Source organism: Sciurus vulgaris, assembly GCF_902686455.1.
Source record: "Sciurus vulgaris genome assembly, chromosome: 14".
In the NCBI taxonomy this organism is placed as follows: domain Eukaryota; kingdom Metazoa; phylum Chordata; class Mammalia; order Rodentia; family Sciuridae; genus Sciurus; species Sciurus vulgaris.
In genome coordinates, this window is record NC_136475.1 from 43,878,158 (window position 1) to 43,894,181 (window position 16,024).

General features: G+C 35.8%; 1 protein-coding gene across 2 annotated transcripts in view; it reads left to right on the top strand.

Moving 5' to 3' along the window:
* Positions 1-8,038, top strand: part of PELI1 (pellino E3 ubiquitin protein ligase 1) — a 57,485-nt gene extending 49,447 nt beyond the window's left edge. For both annotated transcript variants that reach the window (XM_079111226.1, XM_079111227.1), the window contains exons 4-7: positions 675-776; positions 4,561-4,758; positions 4,854-5,042; positions 5,630-8,038. In XM_079111226.1, the coding sequence (XP_078967352.1) occupies positions 675-776; positions 4,561-4,758; positions 4,854-5,042; positions 5,630-6,196 (1,056 nt within the window). In that variant the 3' untranslated portion in view covers positions 6,197-8,038. The remainder of the gene's footprint in view (positions 1-674; positions 777-4,560; positions 4,759-4,853; positions 5,043-5,629) is intronic.
* The last annotated feature ends 7,986 nt before the right edge of the window (positions 8,039-16,024 follow it).

The following is a 16,024-nucleotide window of genomic DNA, read 5'->3' on the forward strand; positions in this document are numbered from 1 at the left end:
CCTTTATGCAATGACTAGGTTTTTTCCCCCCTCTGATATTATCTTCAGCTCATCTACATAAAAAAAATGCCTGAAAACAAAACTGAAGAGTTCTATTTAGCAATGTTTTTAGTTTAGGATAAGTCAAAAGTACAGTCATAGTTTTATATCCATTTCCTTTGCTAATGTTTAATCATTCTGCAAATTTTTCTGTATCTAGCCCAGCATATGGCAAACATTTATCATCTGTACAGTCATCAAATGATTAGAAAACCAGCTAACTCCGCTGATTGGTTAACTATATAACTCTTTAAAGGACTTTAAAAATAAGTTTCCTATCTTAAAGAATTTACTATTTTCTTCTTAGGTACTAAGTACTAATTCCAGCTTCTATTTGGCATTTGGTTTTGATTACTTTCATAATTAAAACACTTTACAAGGGAGATAGATTTTAAAGTTTTTGTTTTTAAAATTTGTGTTTTTACTCTACTTCAAAATATTCTACACCCACTCAACATAAGAAAACCATTGTCATAGCTGAGATTATGCAAGAGTTATTAACCTCCACCCTAAATTTCAGGGGGAGAATACATAAGTGTTTTATATATATGAAAAATAGTTGGACCTTCTTTTAATGGAAAGATTTTTCAATTAACCTGATTGATAATATTTGCTATTAACTTTTTCATTCATAGGCAATAAGCAATAAGGACCAGCATAGCATATCATACACTCTATCTCGGGCCCAGACAGTGGTGGTTGAATATACTCATGACAGCAACACTGATATGTTTCAGGTAATATATGAAATTTTTTTTCTTAAAAAAAAAAAATTAAAAATCTTTTTAGGAGTGTAGGGGGTATGGCTGTAATATAATGTGTGCTTAACATGCATAAGGCTCTAGGATCAATCCCAGCACCAAAGGAAAAAATATATTGTCAGTAACTTTTGCTACAGTTGAATTAAGGATTATAATTTTTAATAATGCATCTCATTAAAACATCTATTGACTTCTAGACCTTATAAGTCTTTGTGGCATGGTTGAGATGGTCTCAGGAATCAGAATTCCCTCAGCTTTCTCATTTGTAAAATGCAAGTAATGGAATCTTCCTCATGGCAGCTAGGCTTAAATAAGTTGTGCATGTAAAGCTCAGAGCTGTGCTAGCTACTTGTAAACTTTTAGTAAATGTTAGCTATTAATATCTAAAACCAGAAACAAATATGCTGCATGCATTTATGCTCCTTTTTGGGGGGCCACAACCTCCCACCTTCCTCTCTAGGCAACAAAAAGTAGGCAATTTCTAACTATTCATAGCAAATACATGATGTCAAACTTGTTATAACTGGTGCAATAAAAGTTTTTTTTTCCCCACCTCTATCATTTTTGTACCAATCCAGTGCTGATGTTTTTATAAACTGATAGTTTACAGAACTATTAAATCGAAAGATATAAACAGAAATATCTTCTCCCTTAATACTTGGTTTACTAAAGAAACTTCTGTAGGACATAAATGTTTTCCTGATAAATTTTGCTACTATTATTTTTGTCCCAGTTAGTTTTCTATTTTTCTTTATTTTACAAGAGTAAATAAAGATGAAAAGTTCCAGAGATGTATTTAATTTTAACCAACAGCAAAATATTTCTTTGAGTTTGCTTCCTCCCCTTTGCCCTTAAATGAGATGTAACACTTCCTTTAGACTAGTGTCTCTATGGTTAATTTTCAAATGTATTTTTTGTTTCCTTGTTTTTACCAAAACTAAGCAAAAAATGTCTTTAATGAGCATGAAGGTTTGGATCCTAGCAGAAACCTAACACAAAGCTTTAGGATGATTTTCCACATTTTATTTCACCACCAAACAGTTAAAAACATGTTTAACGGGCTGGGGATACAGCTCAGTTGGTAGAGTGCTTGTCTTGCAAGCACAAGGCCCTGGGTTCAATCCCCAGTACCGCAAAAAAAAGAACGTGTTTAACTTTTTTAAAAATCAAGATGCTACCTAGACATTTGATCACAGAATTTTAGCTTCAGAAAGTACCTTGTATTTATTTATTCATCTCTTTATCTTTTGTAGTCAATTTCTCCTTTTCATAGAGAATTTTTTCCAGTATAATAATAAACTAATACAGTCTTTCCACAGGCATTATACCCATGGAAAATACAACCATTTTTGCAGAAAACCTGAGATATATCAGAAATATCCTAGTAAATTAGGCAGTCTTTGAGGAACTGGTTTTATAAACATTTTAGATTATCTGTTTTTTAAACTGAACAAGAACATGTATGTTTCCATCAGACATTCAATCTCCAAGTCAGTTTCCAGCCTAGGTGGTATACTACTGCCTAAGTACAGACTTCTGATAGGGTAGAAGAGGGATGGAGAAGAGACTTCAAAGCAGTACCTTTTCATTTGGACCTTCTTATCAGGTCAGGTAGGATCCTTGCCAGTAACCAGGAGAAAGGCATTCTGGCCAGAGATAGCAGAAAAATTTTGTGCAGAGTGACAGAAAATTGTTGAATAAGATACTTATCGCTAGAATGCACTTGTATACAGAAGTGATAGGAAATTAGGCTGGACAAACTAAAAAGTTGGGATAGGCTGTAAGGAACCATTTTCATGGTTGTGGAGAAAAGTGCATGAAAAATCTATAGTTTTAAAGCTAATGATAGCAACTTGAGGAAGATCTACTTGAAGTTAATCTTAACATTAAATATTTGGCATCTGATCACATTCATGTAGGATTTTTCTCTTTATAGGTATTTAAACTTTCTTCTCACTTGTCATTACCAGTATTGCTTTGATGTCTACAGTCTTTTCCAAAGCTCAGATCAAATGTCAACTTTCTCAAATAATCTAGTGGCTCTTCCCAAATAAGTGATGCTTTTGCTTGATCTGAATATTAATCCTCAGTCGAGTCCTTGGCATACATCTTTTGTCTCTAAAAGTCCTTTTTTTTTCTTGGAGATATTTTTAGTTTCAAAGTTCTGTGGTCACTTTCTTGGGATATCATTATCTTAAAAATAAACAAAAGGGACATTCAATCTTACATTTTTAACCAACCAACTTTCTCCTGAAACTATCAAAACTAAATGTAAAAACTATATTTGGTGATAGGACAAAAACACTGAAGAGTTTTGTCTAAAAGTGTGCTGATATGAGGAACTCTTTTCCACATTTTTTATTGGTGCATCATAATACATCATGATCAAGTTTGTTGTTACTGATGTGAGGAACTCTTGAGACTCGGCCATGCAAAGAATGACTTTAAGAGTCATCATCTTTGTACAGGGTCAGTGTTTTCTCAGTATTCACATTCTTCATTTTCATGACAATGAACTATATTTGTAACAAATATTAACAGACTGATAATTTCTAAATGTTTAAAACCTTGTAACACTTGCCATTTTTGTCACCTATTCCAATGATTTGTTATCTTCTTTTCAACTTCCAAAATGAAAATAATTTATTTACTGCCTAGCAGTTCTAAAGATGTCTCTTATTCTCCAACACCTCACCCATCCAGAACTCCTATTTTGGAACCTTGAGAAATATGGGCAAGAACCAGCAAGAAAATTTAAAAGACATATAGACAATATAAAGTAAATGCTATGGAATCACATCGAAATTCCTTTTTTGGGCTTCTTTGAGAATTCCTTATGCTCTAAGAACCTTTGTAATGCTGTTCTTTGAAGTTGGTTATTTGATTTCTCAACCCATATCAAAATAAGAACAGCTGGTCAGAGGAGAAACTTCTTGTTGGAGAAAGTATCAGTAACATCAAGAAATGATAGCTGTAACTTAGCAAAAAAGAAGTGAGAAAATCTGTGAAGTGTACATAAGACCTTAAAACAAGGCCACACGAGCCCTTCATGTAATTATCTTATAGCTCCTAAAGCATCATTGCTTTGCAGCTTTCTATAAATGGTAATCATAGTATAATGTTCTGGAGTCATCATACAGGATTTGTTTAAATATTCAGTATATCCTGTTAAACAAGGGGGAGTAGTGCATGGAAGATGTATTTCCACCCAAAAGGGTTATAGTCTGCAGCCATCTAGAAATCTGAGTTATCCTGAATTCTTCATACTCTGAGGGTTTCATAAATTCTGTCGTAAGTTCCCACTTTATTCAGGGCTCCAAGTGGTTATTACACCATAGAGAGTATGAAAGATTAGTTTCCAAGGGTATAAATACCCCCAAAGTTAAATATGCCAAGTTTGGGGCTGGGGAGATATCTCAGTTGGTAGAGTGCTGGGCAAGCATGAGGCCCTGGGTTCCATCCCCAGTACCGCCAAAAAAAAAAAAAAAGTATGCCAAGTTTGAGTTAGAAATTTCAGTGTTGGGCTGGGATTGTAGCTTAGTGGTAGAGTGCTTGCCTAGCACTTGTGAGGCACTGAGTTCAATCCTCAGCACCACATAAAAATAAATAAATAGAAAAAAAGGTATTGTGTCCATCTACAACTAAAAACATGAAAAAAAATTTCAGAGTCTTGTGTTTTCACCTTAATTTTTCACTTTTCTTGAGTATATTTTCCACTGTGTTCTTCAAATAGGTTTATAGATGTTTCTTTTTCCCTTAGATTGGTCGGTCGACTGAAAGTCCTATTGATTTTGTAGTAACTGACACAGTTCCTGGAAGTCAAAGTAATTCTGATACACAATCAGTACAAAGCACTATATCAAGATTCGCCTGTAGAATCATATGTGAACGAAACCCCCCCTTTACAGCACGGATTTATGCTGCAGGATTTGATTCATCAAAAAATATCTTTCTTGGGGTAAAAAGCTTTTTTCCTAAATGATGCATTCTTTTATACCAGCTTCTAGGTCTGAATTAAAAATAAATGTAAGTTCACTACTATTATTTCTATAGGAAAAGGCTGCCAAATGGAAGACATCTGATGGGCAGATGGACGGCTTGACCACTAATGGTGTTCTTGTGATGCATCCACGCAATGGGTTCACAGAAGACTCCAAGCCTGGAATATGGAGAGAAATATCAGTGTGTGGGAATGTATTCAGCCTGCGTGAAACCAGATCAGCTCAACAGAGAGGAAAAATGGTAAGTACTGAATTATAGTTTCTTATTGAGCTATCATCAGTACGTATGATGAGTTGGACTGAACGCATTATGTGTATTCAAAAAAAAATCTTGAATCTATTATTGATACAGAGAACTGAGTCTGACTGTTAAATACACTACCAAATTCTATACTAGAAGATAATATCTCATTGTTTCAATTAGGAAACTCTAAGGATTTTCTCTGTCATATTATGTCAACAAATTTGAAAACCTAAGTTTTCCTCAGTGTGACAGCACTCTAACCTCTTTGGTCTAAGTATCCTAACCTTTTAACTTTGGTCTAAGTATCTTTGACCATTTTTACCTAATTGAAAATTTTAGGCTTCTTGTTTAGTCAGATGTTCTAATCGTACATTGTCTTTAAAAATAAAAAGAGATATGTTACTGTTCAATATTTTATCCTTAGTTTTCAGACTTATATTTTTCATGACAGTTTCTTGATTACTTAGTGGATAATCCTAAGAAATCTCATTTCTTGAGCAAGGATCCTTTAAGACCAAATCTCTTACGTAAAAATCCAAAACATAATAGTGAATGCATTTTTCATTTTTATTTTTTATCTCTAGGTGGAAATTGAAACCAATCAGTTACAAGATGGCTCGTTGATTGACCTCTGCGGTGCAACATTGCTGTGGCGTACTGCAGAAGGCCTTTCCCACACTCCTACTGTGAAGCACTTAGAAGCTTTAAGACAGGAAATCAATGCAGCACGACCTCAGTGCCCTGTAGGGTTCAACACATTAGCGTTTCCTAGTATGAAGAGGAAAGATGTTGTAGATGAAAAACAACCATGGGTATATCTAAACTGCGGCCATGTACATGGCTATCATAACTGGGGAAACAAAGAAGAACGTGACGGAAAAGATCGTGAATGTCCTATGTGTAGATCTGTTGGTCCCTATGTCCCTCTGTGGCTTGGATGTGAAGCTGGATTTTATGTGGACGCTGGCCCTCCAACCCATGCATTTAGCCCTTGTGGGCATGTGTGTTCAGAGAAGACAACAGCCTATTGGTCCCAGATCCCGCTTCCTCATGGTACTCATACTTTTCACGCAGCCTGTCCCTTTTGTGCACATCAGTTGGCTGGTGAACAAGGCTACATCAGACTCATTTTCCAAGGACCTCTAGACTAACAGACAGTTTTTACAGGACTACATTATAAATTTATAAGCTAAGTGAGTTGGGTTTTGCAACCTGTTGTCCATGTCACAGTTTCTCTGCTCTGATCATTTGCATTAAGATGAAGAATTTTTTTAAAAATTTATAAGAAATAGTAGCAATTTCTGAGCAAAATCTGGGAAACTCAAGCAAAGGAATTTTTGAAAGTACCAGACTTATGAATTACAATTTTTGAAAATATATTTTGAGGAGAAAAAAGACAGTCTAATTTGATGCCTTCATTTTAGTGTTTTTGAATCACCCATCCTCAGTGTTGAGAAATTGTTTTGTATAACTGAGGGTACTGTTGGTTCAAACTATGTTAGTTTACAGTTTGTTGCAAACATTGTAAAATACAGCAACATGTATATTAACTTTTTTCTATTTATCTTTATTTTAGAAAATATCTTAGAATGTTCTTGATAGTGTAGCATGGTAATGATGGCTTCACACCTTGCGTGTGAATGGTAGTTTAGTGAGCACAAAGCTCAAGGATTTGCAGAGTTAGAAGGAAGAACAAGAAGAAAGCCTCTCTCCCATCCCCATCTAAATATGTAATTTGGTAAATTAGAGTACTTTGTAAAATCAGGTTCATATTAATTACCATTGTCTAAGAAGTGTTTGTTTTTAACCACATCAAAGATAATCAGGAAAGTTTTTTTCCTTAGTGTTTCTCTCAAGTGTAGTACTACAACAAAAACTTAATGCTAAGAAACATTTTATATGCTCCTTTGAATATGCAATTTAATCTAGATTATCTATTTTTCTCCCATGATAATTAATCTGTTTTTAGTATCAGCAACATTTGGCAAGTTTATTTTTTGGATATAAACTGTGGTTCATCTGTTCAGTGTTTCTAGAAAAAAAATCATTCCCATGAAAAAAAGTATAAATTAACAAGAAAGGAGAGTGACTTGATTTGCTTTTAGAAAAAGAAATGCTTAGTTAATTCTATATTTGGCTTTATCTGGGCATTAGAAAATTTAGAGATAAAGGGTTAAAGAATGATAATGCCCCCCCCCCCCCATTTTTAACTTAGCAGACCAGCCTTAATTGTGGGCTTGAATCCTAATAAGAGTTGCCACAGTGTGACTCAAATAAATGGTTGGCAGATGTGCACCAGTGACACACAGTAGAGGGACACACTTGCAAGGTCTGTTTATTCTCTTAACTTCAGTAAGTCTTTTGCTTTCAGAAGTAAGAAAAAGTTTCTTCTCCTTTCCCCTAGCCTTTTTTCTAAATGTGCCACAAAAAAAGTATAGATAGATGTACTACATCAAACCCTTTTGACACTTGTAGAAATCAGTACATTTTCAGATTATGACAGAATTGTTTTTTAGTCATTTGATTTGTTTTCCTTGAATTTGAAAAGTTGTGTGATACTTAATTGACTAGCAAATTTTTGTATGTGGTAGCATAGCTTTAATTTATCCTACTACATTGCTGTTATGTTTTGGGGGGGGTTAAAAAAGCAAAACTTGTCACTTAGAAGCCATGAATTATTTTATTTTACTTCAACTGTCAAAATTCCTTGTTTTTTAAAAATTATCATTGAGTTCACTCAGGAAATGCATGTCAGGAAACTTGTATTATAAGTTTATTAGTTGTGATGTATCAGTAACTATTGTTACCCCTTTTTCAGAGAAACATAATTGATTCTGAAGTTTTCTAGATTGTCACATGCTTTGTGACTAATGCAAGGAAATCAAGTCCTGTATTGTATTTGTTCTAGTCATTTCTATTCAGGCTATATATTGTAGCTTAATTTTTATTTGCAATTAATTTATTCAAACTAAGTAAATACTTTTCAAAATAGATATTTGAATTTGTGTCTTGCCTTTTTGCATATTGGAGAATGGAAAACCAGAGTCAAACTGGACAGATCTGCCTAACACTTTAAAAATATTCATTTGAAATAGACAAGGAGGTTGCATTTACTGTAATACTTTTTAAAGTCTCTGGTTCTCTTTGGAAATCTTCTCTTAATAGTAGAGGAACTTGTTAGTGGTTTAATAATAGAGACCTTTTCTAAGTCAAGTCCTGCTGGAGAGTTGACTCTATGCAAATTGGTTACAGGGCTATTTAAATAGTGCCTCAGTGACCATAAAAATTTCATGTTCTTCCCAAGTGCCTGAATTTCCTTCTAGCAGCTGGGAAAAACATGATTCATTTTATATCAAATTCAAACTTTAAAAACTCAAGTAATGTAAATCATTAGGTGTTTTCTACTCAGCATTTTGAGTAATAGTTCTGTCATTTTTCCAGTGCCTAATAGAACACTCTTACTTATTCAGTTGTATTAAAGAAATGTCAGTATTCTGGCCACGAGGAGAAAAGACTCTACTTAGGTCTCTTAAATGCACTCTCAAGAAAGGTAATTTTAGCCAGTTGTGGTGGCGCACACCTATAATTCCAATGGCTCAGGGGCTGAGGCAGGAGAATCTCCAAGTTCAAAGCCAAACTCAGCAACTTAGTGAGACTCTCTCCCTGTCTCAAGATAAAACATAAAAAGGACTGGGACTGTGGTTCAGTGGTTAAGTGCATCTGGGTTCAATCCCTGGTACACAAAGAGAGACAGAAAGGCTTAATTTTTATCAAAGCAATTTTGTGTTTAAAAGTTCCTCAGTTTGTACAGAGGGTTCAAATTCCCCTAATCTAAAATGCTATGGTAATGAGGTAAAACATGAAGGGCAGATACTCAGACATAGAAATCTCTTTATGCTCAGAGTATATCCCTATAGCAAATCAGATCAGCAAAGTTCTGCCTAAGTGAACTATAATCTGTCTTATGCCTCCACTTTGAGAATTACTCTTATATAAGTATACTATAATGTCTTTACCTCAAATTTTTATGTACTCATTCTTATAGCAGATACTGAATAGCTAGCATGCACCAAACTGTTCTAAACATTACGTGAGAAGCAGAAGAAAAAGAGCCCTACCACCTTGGAATTTGTAGTCAGGTGAGAAAGATAGAAATGAGCAAGAAAAAGTAAAAAATGCAACATGATAGTGAACCATGCTGATGAGACAAAGCAGAAAAGGAAAGTATATACATTATGTACTGGTGAGGAGGGATAGTGTTTTGTAATATGTGGAAGGTCCAGTTGAGTAAAGATTTGAAGTAGCTGAAGGGTGTGGCTACTTAGAAGAGCATTTAGGCAAGGGCCCTGAAATGGAAACTTCTGGAATACTTCTATGATAGCAAAGAAGCCAATGTAGCTAAGTGGTATGAAAGGGGGAAAGTAGTAGATAAAGTGAAATGACAGGTTAAGGAGAGCAGGAGTTGGGATGAAACTAGATCATGAAGGACCATCTGAGTATGAGGCTTTTATTCCAAGTAAGACGGGAGCCATTAGAGGGTTTGGGGAATGAGAGTGACATGATCTGACTAAAACAGTGAAGGTGAGAGCAGGAAAAGTACAGTAATCCTGGAGAGAGTGGCTTGGATCAAGGCAGTGACATTGGAAATTGTTTGAGAAGTGATCAAATTCTAGATTTTTTGCAGGCAGAATCAATGGCATTTGCTGCCAGATCAGCTATGGTGTGTGAAGGAATCAAGAACAAATGGGCTCAGGACTAGGAGTGTAACTCAGTGACATAGGCCCTGGATTCAATCCTCAGCACCAAAACAAAAAAAAAGGCAGGTGAGGAAAGAATACTCAACTCAATCAACTTGAGTAACTGGAAGGATGGCCTTAACAGTTTAGGGGGAGGGTTGCTCTAACAGTGGAATCAGGTAGTGATCTAGGACATTAGATTGAGGCTCCTATTAGAAGAGATTTTTGCCAAAACTGGAATGTCTCTGTTTTTCTTAACTGCTATTGAAGTTCTCGGTATACTTATGATCATTATGATCAGTGTTCTCTATATACCTCATGCTAGCTTAGAAACAAATCAAAAGAGTATTCCTCATGATTAATAGTGACTTCCTTTCACTGAAATAAGGGACAGCACTTAGTTTCTGTCTTCGCTTTGGCTGCCCTCTAAGGAAATGTTCTATTTTCAACTGCAGTCAGTAAATTCCTTTTTGCTAAAGTCTTCTGATAGTTTTTCTTTCTTCTCACCCATATACACCTTTTTACTTGACTCTTGACTTTTTAAATAAATATTCCTCAGTTTTCCTGAGTTTTAATATTTTGCTGCTTCAAATCCTTTATAAAAGTGGCAGAGCACAAGTGTTTTTTTTTTCTTAAAGTTTTTTTGTTGTTGTTTATAAACATTGAAGTATTTGTGGCAAACAGAATTCTTGAACTTATTTTATAAATCCAGACTTTAATACCAGTTTCCCTGAAGTAATATGCCTCTCTGATCATTGTCAACAGAAAATAAATAAGATCAAGAGTTTTCTTAGTAATTGTCATAAAGTATCATGTCCAAACATTGTAGTAGGTGATGTGATGGTAATGCTAGGTTCTTTTGGTTGCTCTTAAATTGTAAACCCAGCTATGTAAGTCAAAATCAAGCCATAGTATAAAATAAATTTGTCACAGCTAACATTTGAGTGTGTGTGTCAAGCACTGTTTGCACCATACTAATAATATTAGTGATATTATTTAAAAACTCAACCCTGTGAGGTAGGAACTGTTACCTCTATTTTACAATGGAAATCAGCCACAACAGTGTAACTTGCCCAAGGTTCACAGGACTTATAACTAAAGGACTCAGAATTTGAACTTTGGAAGTCTTACCCTATTTGTATGTACACAACCACTACATTTTGCTGCTTCCCCATTTTAATGGTGAAGTACATTGAAGAAATTCTTTTGCAAATTGAAATGTATCATAGTCATATGATACTTATTAAGCCACATGGTCAATGCTTGAAAACTATTTCTTGGATAGAGAAAACTAAGAACTCAACTTCAAAACTACTGAAACACTCTTGAGTTATGAGTTAGAAAAAATAGTGGAGGTTCTGGGGAGATAGCTCAGTTGGTAGAGTGCTTGCCTTGCAAGCACAAAGCCCTGGGTTCGATCCCCAGCACCGCAAAATAAAAAAAAGTGGAAAAGGAAGAAGGTTACAGAAGCTATTTGATCAGAAAATGCATTTACCTTGGCTGAACAAGAGAGAAGCAGGGAATGGGGGACACACTAAAAAAAGTGACGCTAACTGGAAGTTTGACAGGGCAATAAGAAGAAAATCCGTGGATAGTACCAGAAGAGAACAAAAAGGATTCTCATGAAGAAGAAAAGAAATACCAGTTATGGCCAAAAAATATGACAGCCAGACATTTCATTTTGAGTACCAATGATTAATAAGGAAAGACACAGAAGGCAGTTAATATTAAAAGGGAGAATTAAGGTTACTATAGATAGTCTCGCAGTATCTTTTTTTTAATATTATTGTATTTTTTATACTTTTATTTTTTTATATGGTGTTGAGAATTGAACCCAGTTCCTCACACATACTAGGTAAGTGCTCTACCACTGAGCTACAACCACAGCCCTGAAGTATTATATCTTATTACTGTATAACTATTTTTTAAATAGAATATAAACTAGAAGGGATGTTGGCAATCAGATTATGGATGAGGAAACCAAGTCTTAGATGAAGCGGTCACTGATTTGACAGATCTGGTAGTAGAACCTCAATCCCCTGTCTACACTGGTACACTGATGATTATAAATTTGAGTCATCCAGACTCAGGTATATTCCTATGTTTTGATTATTGAAGCAAACATAAGTACATTGCATTTAATAGCTTCTATTTTTAAATTATAAGTGTCTGCAGAGTGTTGTCATGTGAACAATGGTTCCCAATTCTAAGGGATGGTCTGCTTCAGATTTCATTTAAAAGGTTTGCCTAGTTTGGAAATGAAGGACAAGAGTAAAAGAGTTCTGCTGGGCACAGTTGCTGTGCCAGCGATCCCAGCTACTCAGGAGGTTGAAGCAGGAGAATCACGAGTTCAGGCCAGTCTGGGTAGCATAGTAAGGCCCTGTCTCAACAAAAAAACAAAAAAGAATTCTCTGAGAGTTTCATTTGCAGTCCTTTGGTACTCTACCTGAATCATTACAAATCATCCATCTCACTCATTGACAAGGCTCTTTATTTTCTTTTACTATTTACTGTGAAATCAGTAGTTATTGTGCATACCATACCTCTCTAGGAATGCAATGCATTCAGATACTTTTCAATTCCACTTGGCTTCATTAAATTCCTTTTAGAGAATTATTTGAAATGGAGATGAAAATGAATAACAATAGCTACTATACTGTCAAGCAACAAAAATAAAAATAAAAAAAACTCAGTTAACAACATAGTTAAATAAGAGTAATCTGAACACCTGTACCCATAAAGTTGAGTAGATTTTGAATCATGAAAGGCAAATCCCTAGGTGAAGAGGCAGGAGTTGAATCAGGTGCAGAGGGAAAAGAGAATGAGAGGCTGTCAGTTATCTATAATTAGAAACTCCCAAATCAAGAATAGGCTTCAGTGGCAGCTGAAGAGGGGTAGCAGGAGGAGTTTCTCACTGTGGGTGTTGGTAAAATGTTAGAATCCTGAAGCAATTACCTCCAAAGACCAGTTTGTACAGGGGTTGAGGAGGCAAGGACAGGTAATTTCTTGATGAGAGGTCCAAAAATATCTCCACCTCTCCCTTAACACACAAACACTAGATTGCTCCCAACTAGAGTAAGTAATGCTTCTCAAAATTACTAACTTGGCTCCGCACACCCTTAATCCCAGCACCATGGAAAGCTGAGGCAGGAGTATCTCAAGCTCAAAGCCTTTCTGGGCAATTTAGCAAGACCCCCATCTCAAAATAAAGTTTTAAAAAGGACTGGGGATGTAGCTCAGTGGTAGAGTGCCACAGGTTCAATCCCCAGTACGGAGGGTAAGGGGGATGACTAGCTTGAAGGAAAAAAGAAAAACCTGTTCACCTGAGCATGTAAATTCTAGCGAGTTTGTTAGTGTGCCATTTCTATATTAGTTATACTGCATGAATGCAAATGTCAATTATGTTTTTCATTGATTTTACTCAAAAGAATTCAACCATGGCAGGAATCCCTAAGTCAAGTACATTATGCAAAGTTGGTTTCTTATTGCAGAGGTAATTTAACTGTGAAATGATACTTGTATATGATGAAATGAAAGTCAAAGATACTACTCTTGGGATGTGGACTTTTGCAGAGAAACTTTAAAAGAGCATTTTAGTAGCTTCGGTATATGTTCTAGGATTTTTTTAAGTTTGACAGTTAACAATCAAGAGTTTGTTTGAAGGTGCTTTTATGGTTTCATTATTGCTGCTGACTTCAAATATGGCCATACTTATTTACCAAAGTGTTTTAATTCCTCTTTAGGTACAAAGGGGCCATTGAAAATGTTGTCTGGGTGGGATTTCACAACTACAAGGAATTCTTCAGGCAAGGCACAAGTCCAAGCCTTAATCCAGTCTGGCCTGAGAAACCAGTGCTTAGATGTTCCTTTATCAGAGTAGGTAACAATGGGCAGTTATTCATTGTAAATAAACTAGAGACTGAGTGAGTGAAGGGAGTTAGAATACATCAAGATAAGCAGCCTGCCCTTCAGAGAGGATGCGGTTGTGCTGCAGGCAGCATTTCCTGTAATTTTGTAACATACTTTTTAACTCCTTGGCTCTGGCTGTAGCCATGAATTACCTGAAATTCTATAGGGAAAAAAAAAAAAATTAACCCTTTGTCATCAATGTCATTCTATCTCATCTTAGTTCCTTAGGTCTTTGGTGCTGGTCCTTTGTATGAAATTAGACTTGTACAATTGATGGTCCCAGACTAACAAATTAACAGCTTCTCCACTTGGGGAACTCCATAGCCTATTTGAAATGCAACAAAGTCAGAGTATGTATGTTAAATGAACTATGACTATCTTCAGTCATTCAATGACTGATGGAAAGAGTAACTGAAATAATTCTTAGCTGAAACACTTCTTGAAAGGGTGTGATTTGGGGTACACAGTGCTTCTACAGTAGTGACCCAACATAAAAATTCCCTAACAGCCAGGCACGATCTTGCATGCCTGTAATCCCAGCAGCTTGGGAGGCTGAGGCAGGAAGATCTCGAGTTCAAAGACAGCCTCAGCAATTTAGCAAGGCCCTGTCTCTAAATAAAAATATAAAAAGGGATGGGGATGAGACCCAATGGTTAAGTGCCCCTGGTTTCAATCCCTGGTACAAAAAAAAAAAAAAAAAAAAAATCAATGAATCACAAGGATCTATTCCTATTAGCCTTTATTGGGATTGAATTATATGATGACCTGTGATACCAGTTTGAACAACTGTGATCTGCAAAAATGTTTTGTTGTGATTCAGATAAAAATTTGATCTTAACTTTTCCATGCACGGCTTTATTATGATGAATTAAGCCTACTTACCAATGAAATGTACTACAAAATGGGAGAGACGTCAGTAAAGGAAGTGATATAACATGCAAATATATACATTTCTACACTGAGAATATTACATTCACCTTTGTCATTATTGTTCATTATACTGGGTCACAGAACCCAGTCATTACTAGAGAAGGTTTGCACACAATTAAATGAAGGGACAATGGGGTTAACAAGGCTGCAGTCATTTCTTCCTGTTATTTTGCTGCCACAATTATTCTGCCTCCCCCACACCATTTTGCAACCTAGACTGCTAGCCCATGAACTTCCTAGTCAGTCGTTGATCCTTATTGTTAGCCTGCAAACTTCATTGGTCTAGATTGTTAGTAGTCCATAAAAATTTCACTTAAGAATAGTTCCCCTGCCATTTTCTCCCCTCCCCCACCTCTCTCTCACACAGTTCAGTGAAAACATTTCCAGAAAGTTTGCTTTATCACTTTGTTTCTTTAAAGGTTTTCTTTCTATGAAACAGGATAGGCTTTATTTCAAGAGTTATATATAATTAAAAGGGAGCCCTATGCATGGCCACCATCTTCCTGGCTGGAAAGAACACACTGACCCTTGAAGTCCTCTCCTATGTGCTTCTGATTGCATTGTTCATTTCCAGCTAACACAGTAATTATAAAATGCCAGCATTTACTTTTTTGTTTTCTAGTGTTTCATCTAAGCAATCTAAACCTACCTGGGATGCCAAGAAGATAATGCCATGTGTTTATGGAATTCCGGATCACTGGTTTTCTTTTAAGTGGAATTGGAGGTAGTGCAGTTAGTCTGTTGATACTTTTAAAATTTAATCCTATTCCTTAACCAATTATTTTCTCATGAAGAAAACTATCCTATGACCAACCATCTCACAAACAAGTGCCAGGGCTGAACTGTCCTGAATAAGTAGTTTTTTTGAGGGGGGCTTTTTATTTTGTGGTGCTAGGGATTGAACCCAGGGCCTTGTGCATACAAGGGAAGCACTCTACCAACTGAGCTAATTCCCCAGCCCCTGATCTGTCCTGGAATGATACAAGAGTGTAGGCCATGATTGATACGATTCAACAAGCAACTCAGCAACATTCTTTTTAGAATCATAAATTAGTAATGGGATTTGGACTTGTATGACTGGGTCTGAAACTGTTTATCTGATTTTATTCTGCTTCTTAAAGGCTAGGGGAGCTTTCTCACTAGACTTAGGGTCCTCCTCTCTTGAATGAAGGACTATGTGAGAGAATGAAATAACAGGAGACAAAAGTTTGATCTTTCATAAAACCTAAGGAGAATCTGAAAAGGCAGAGGATGTCTTGCATACAGTTAGCCTGCAGTTAAATATTCATTGAATATTTGAGCAGATTAGAGTTGGACCCTTCATGCTTCATGTGCTAAAGAGCTGTTTCTAATTTTCTTGCAACCTTGAGATCACAGAATAGGTGACAGAACTCTACTTTTGAG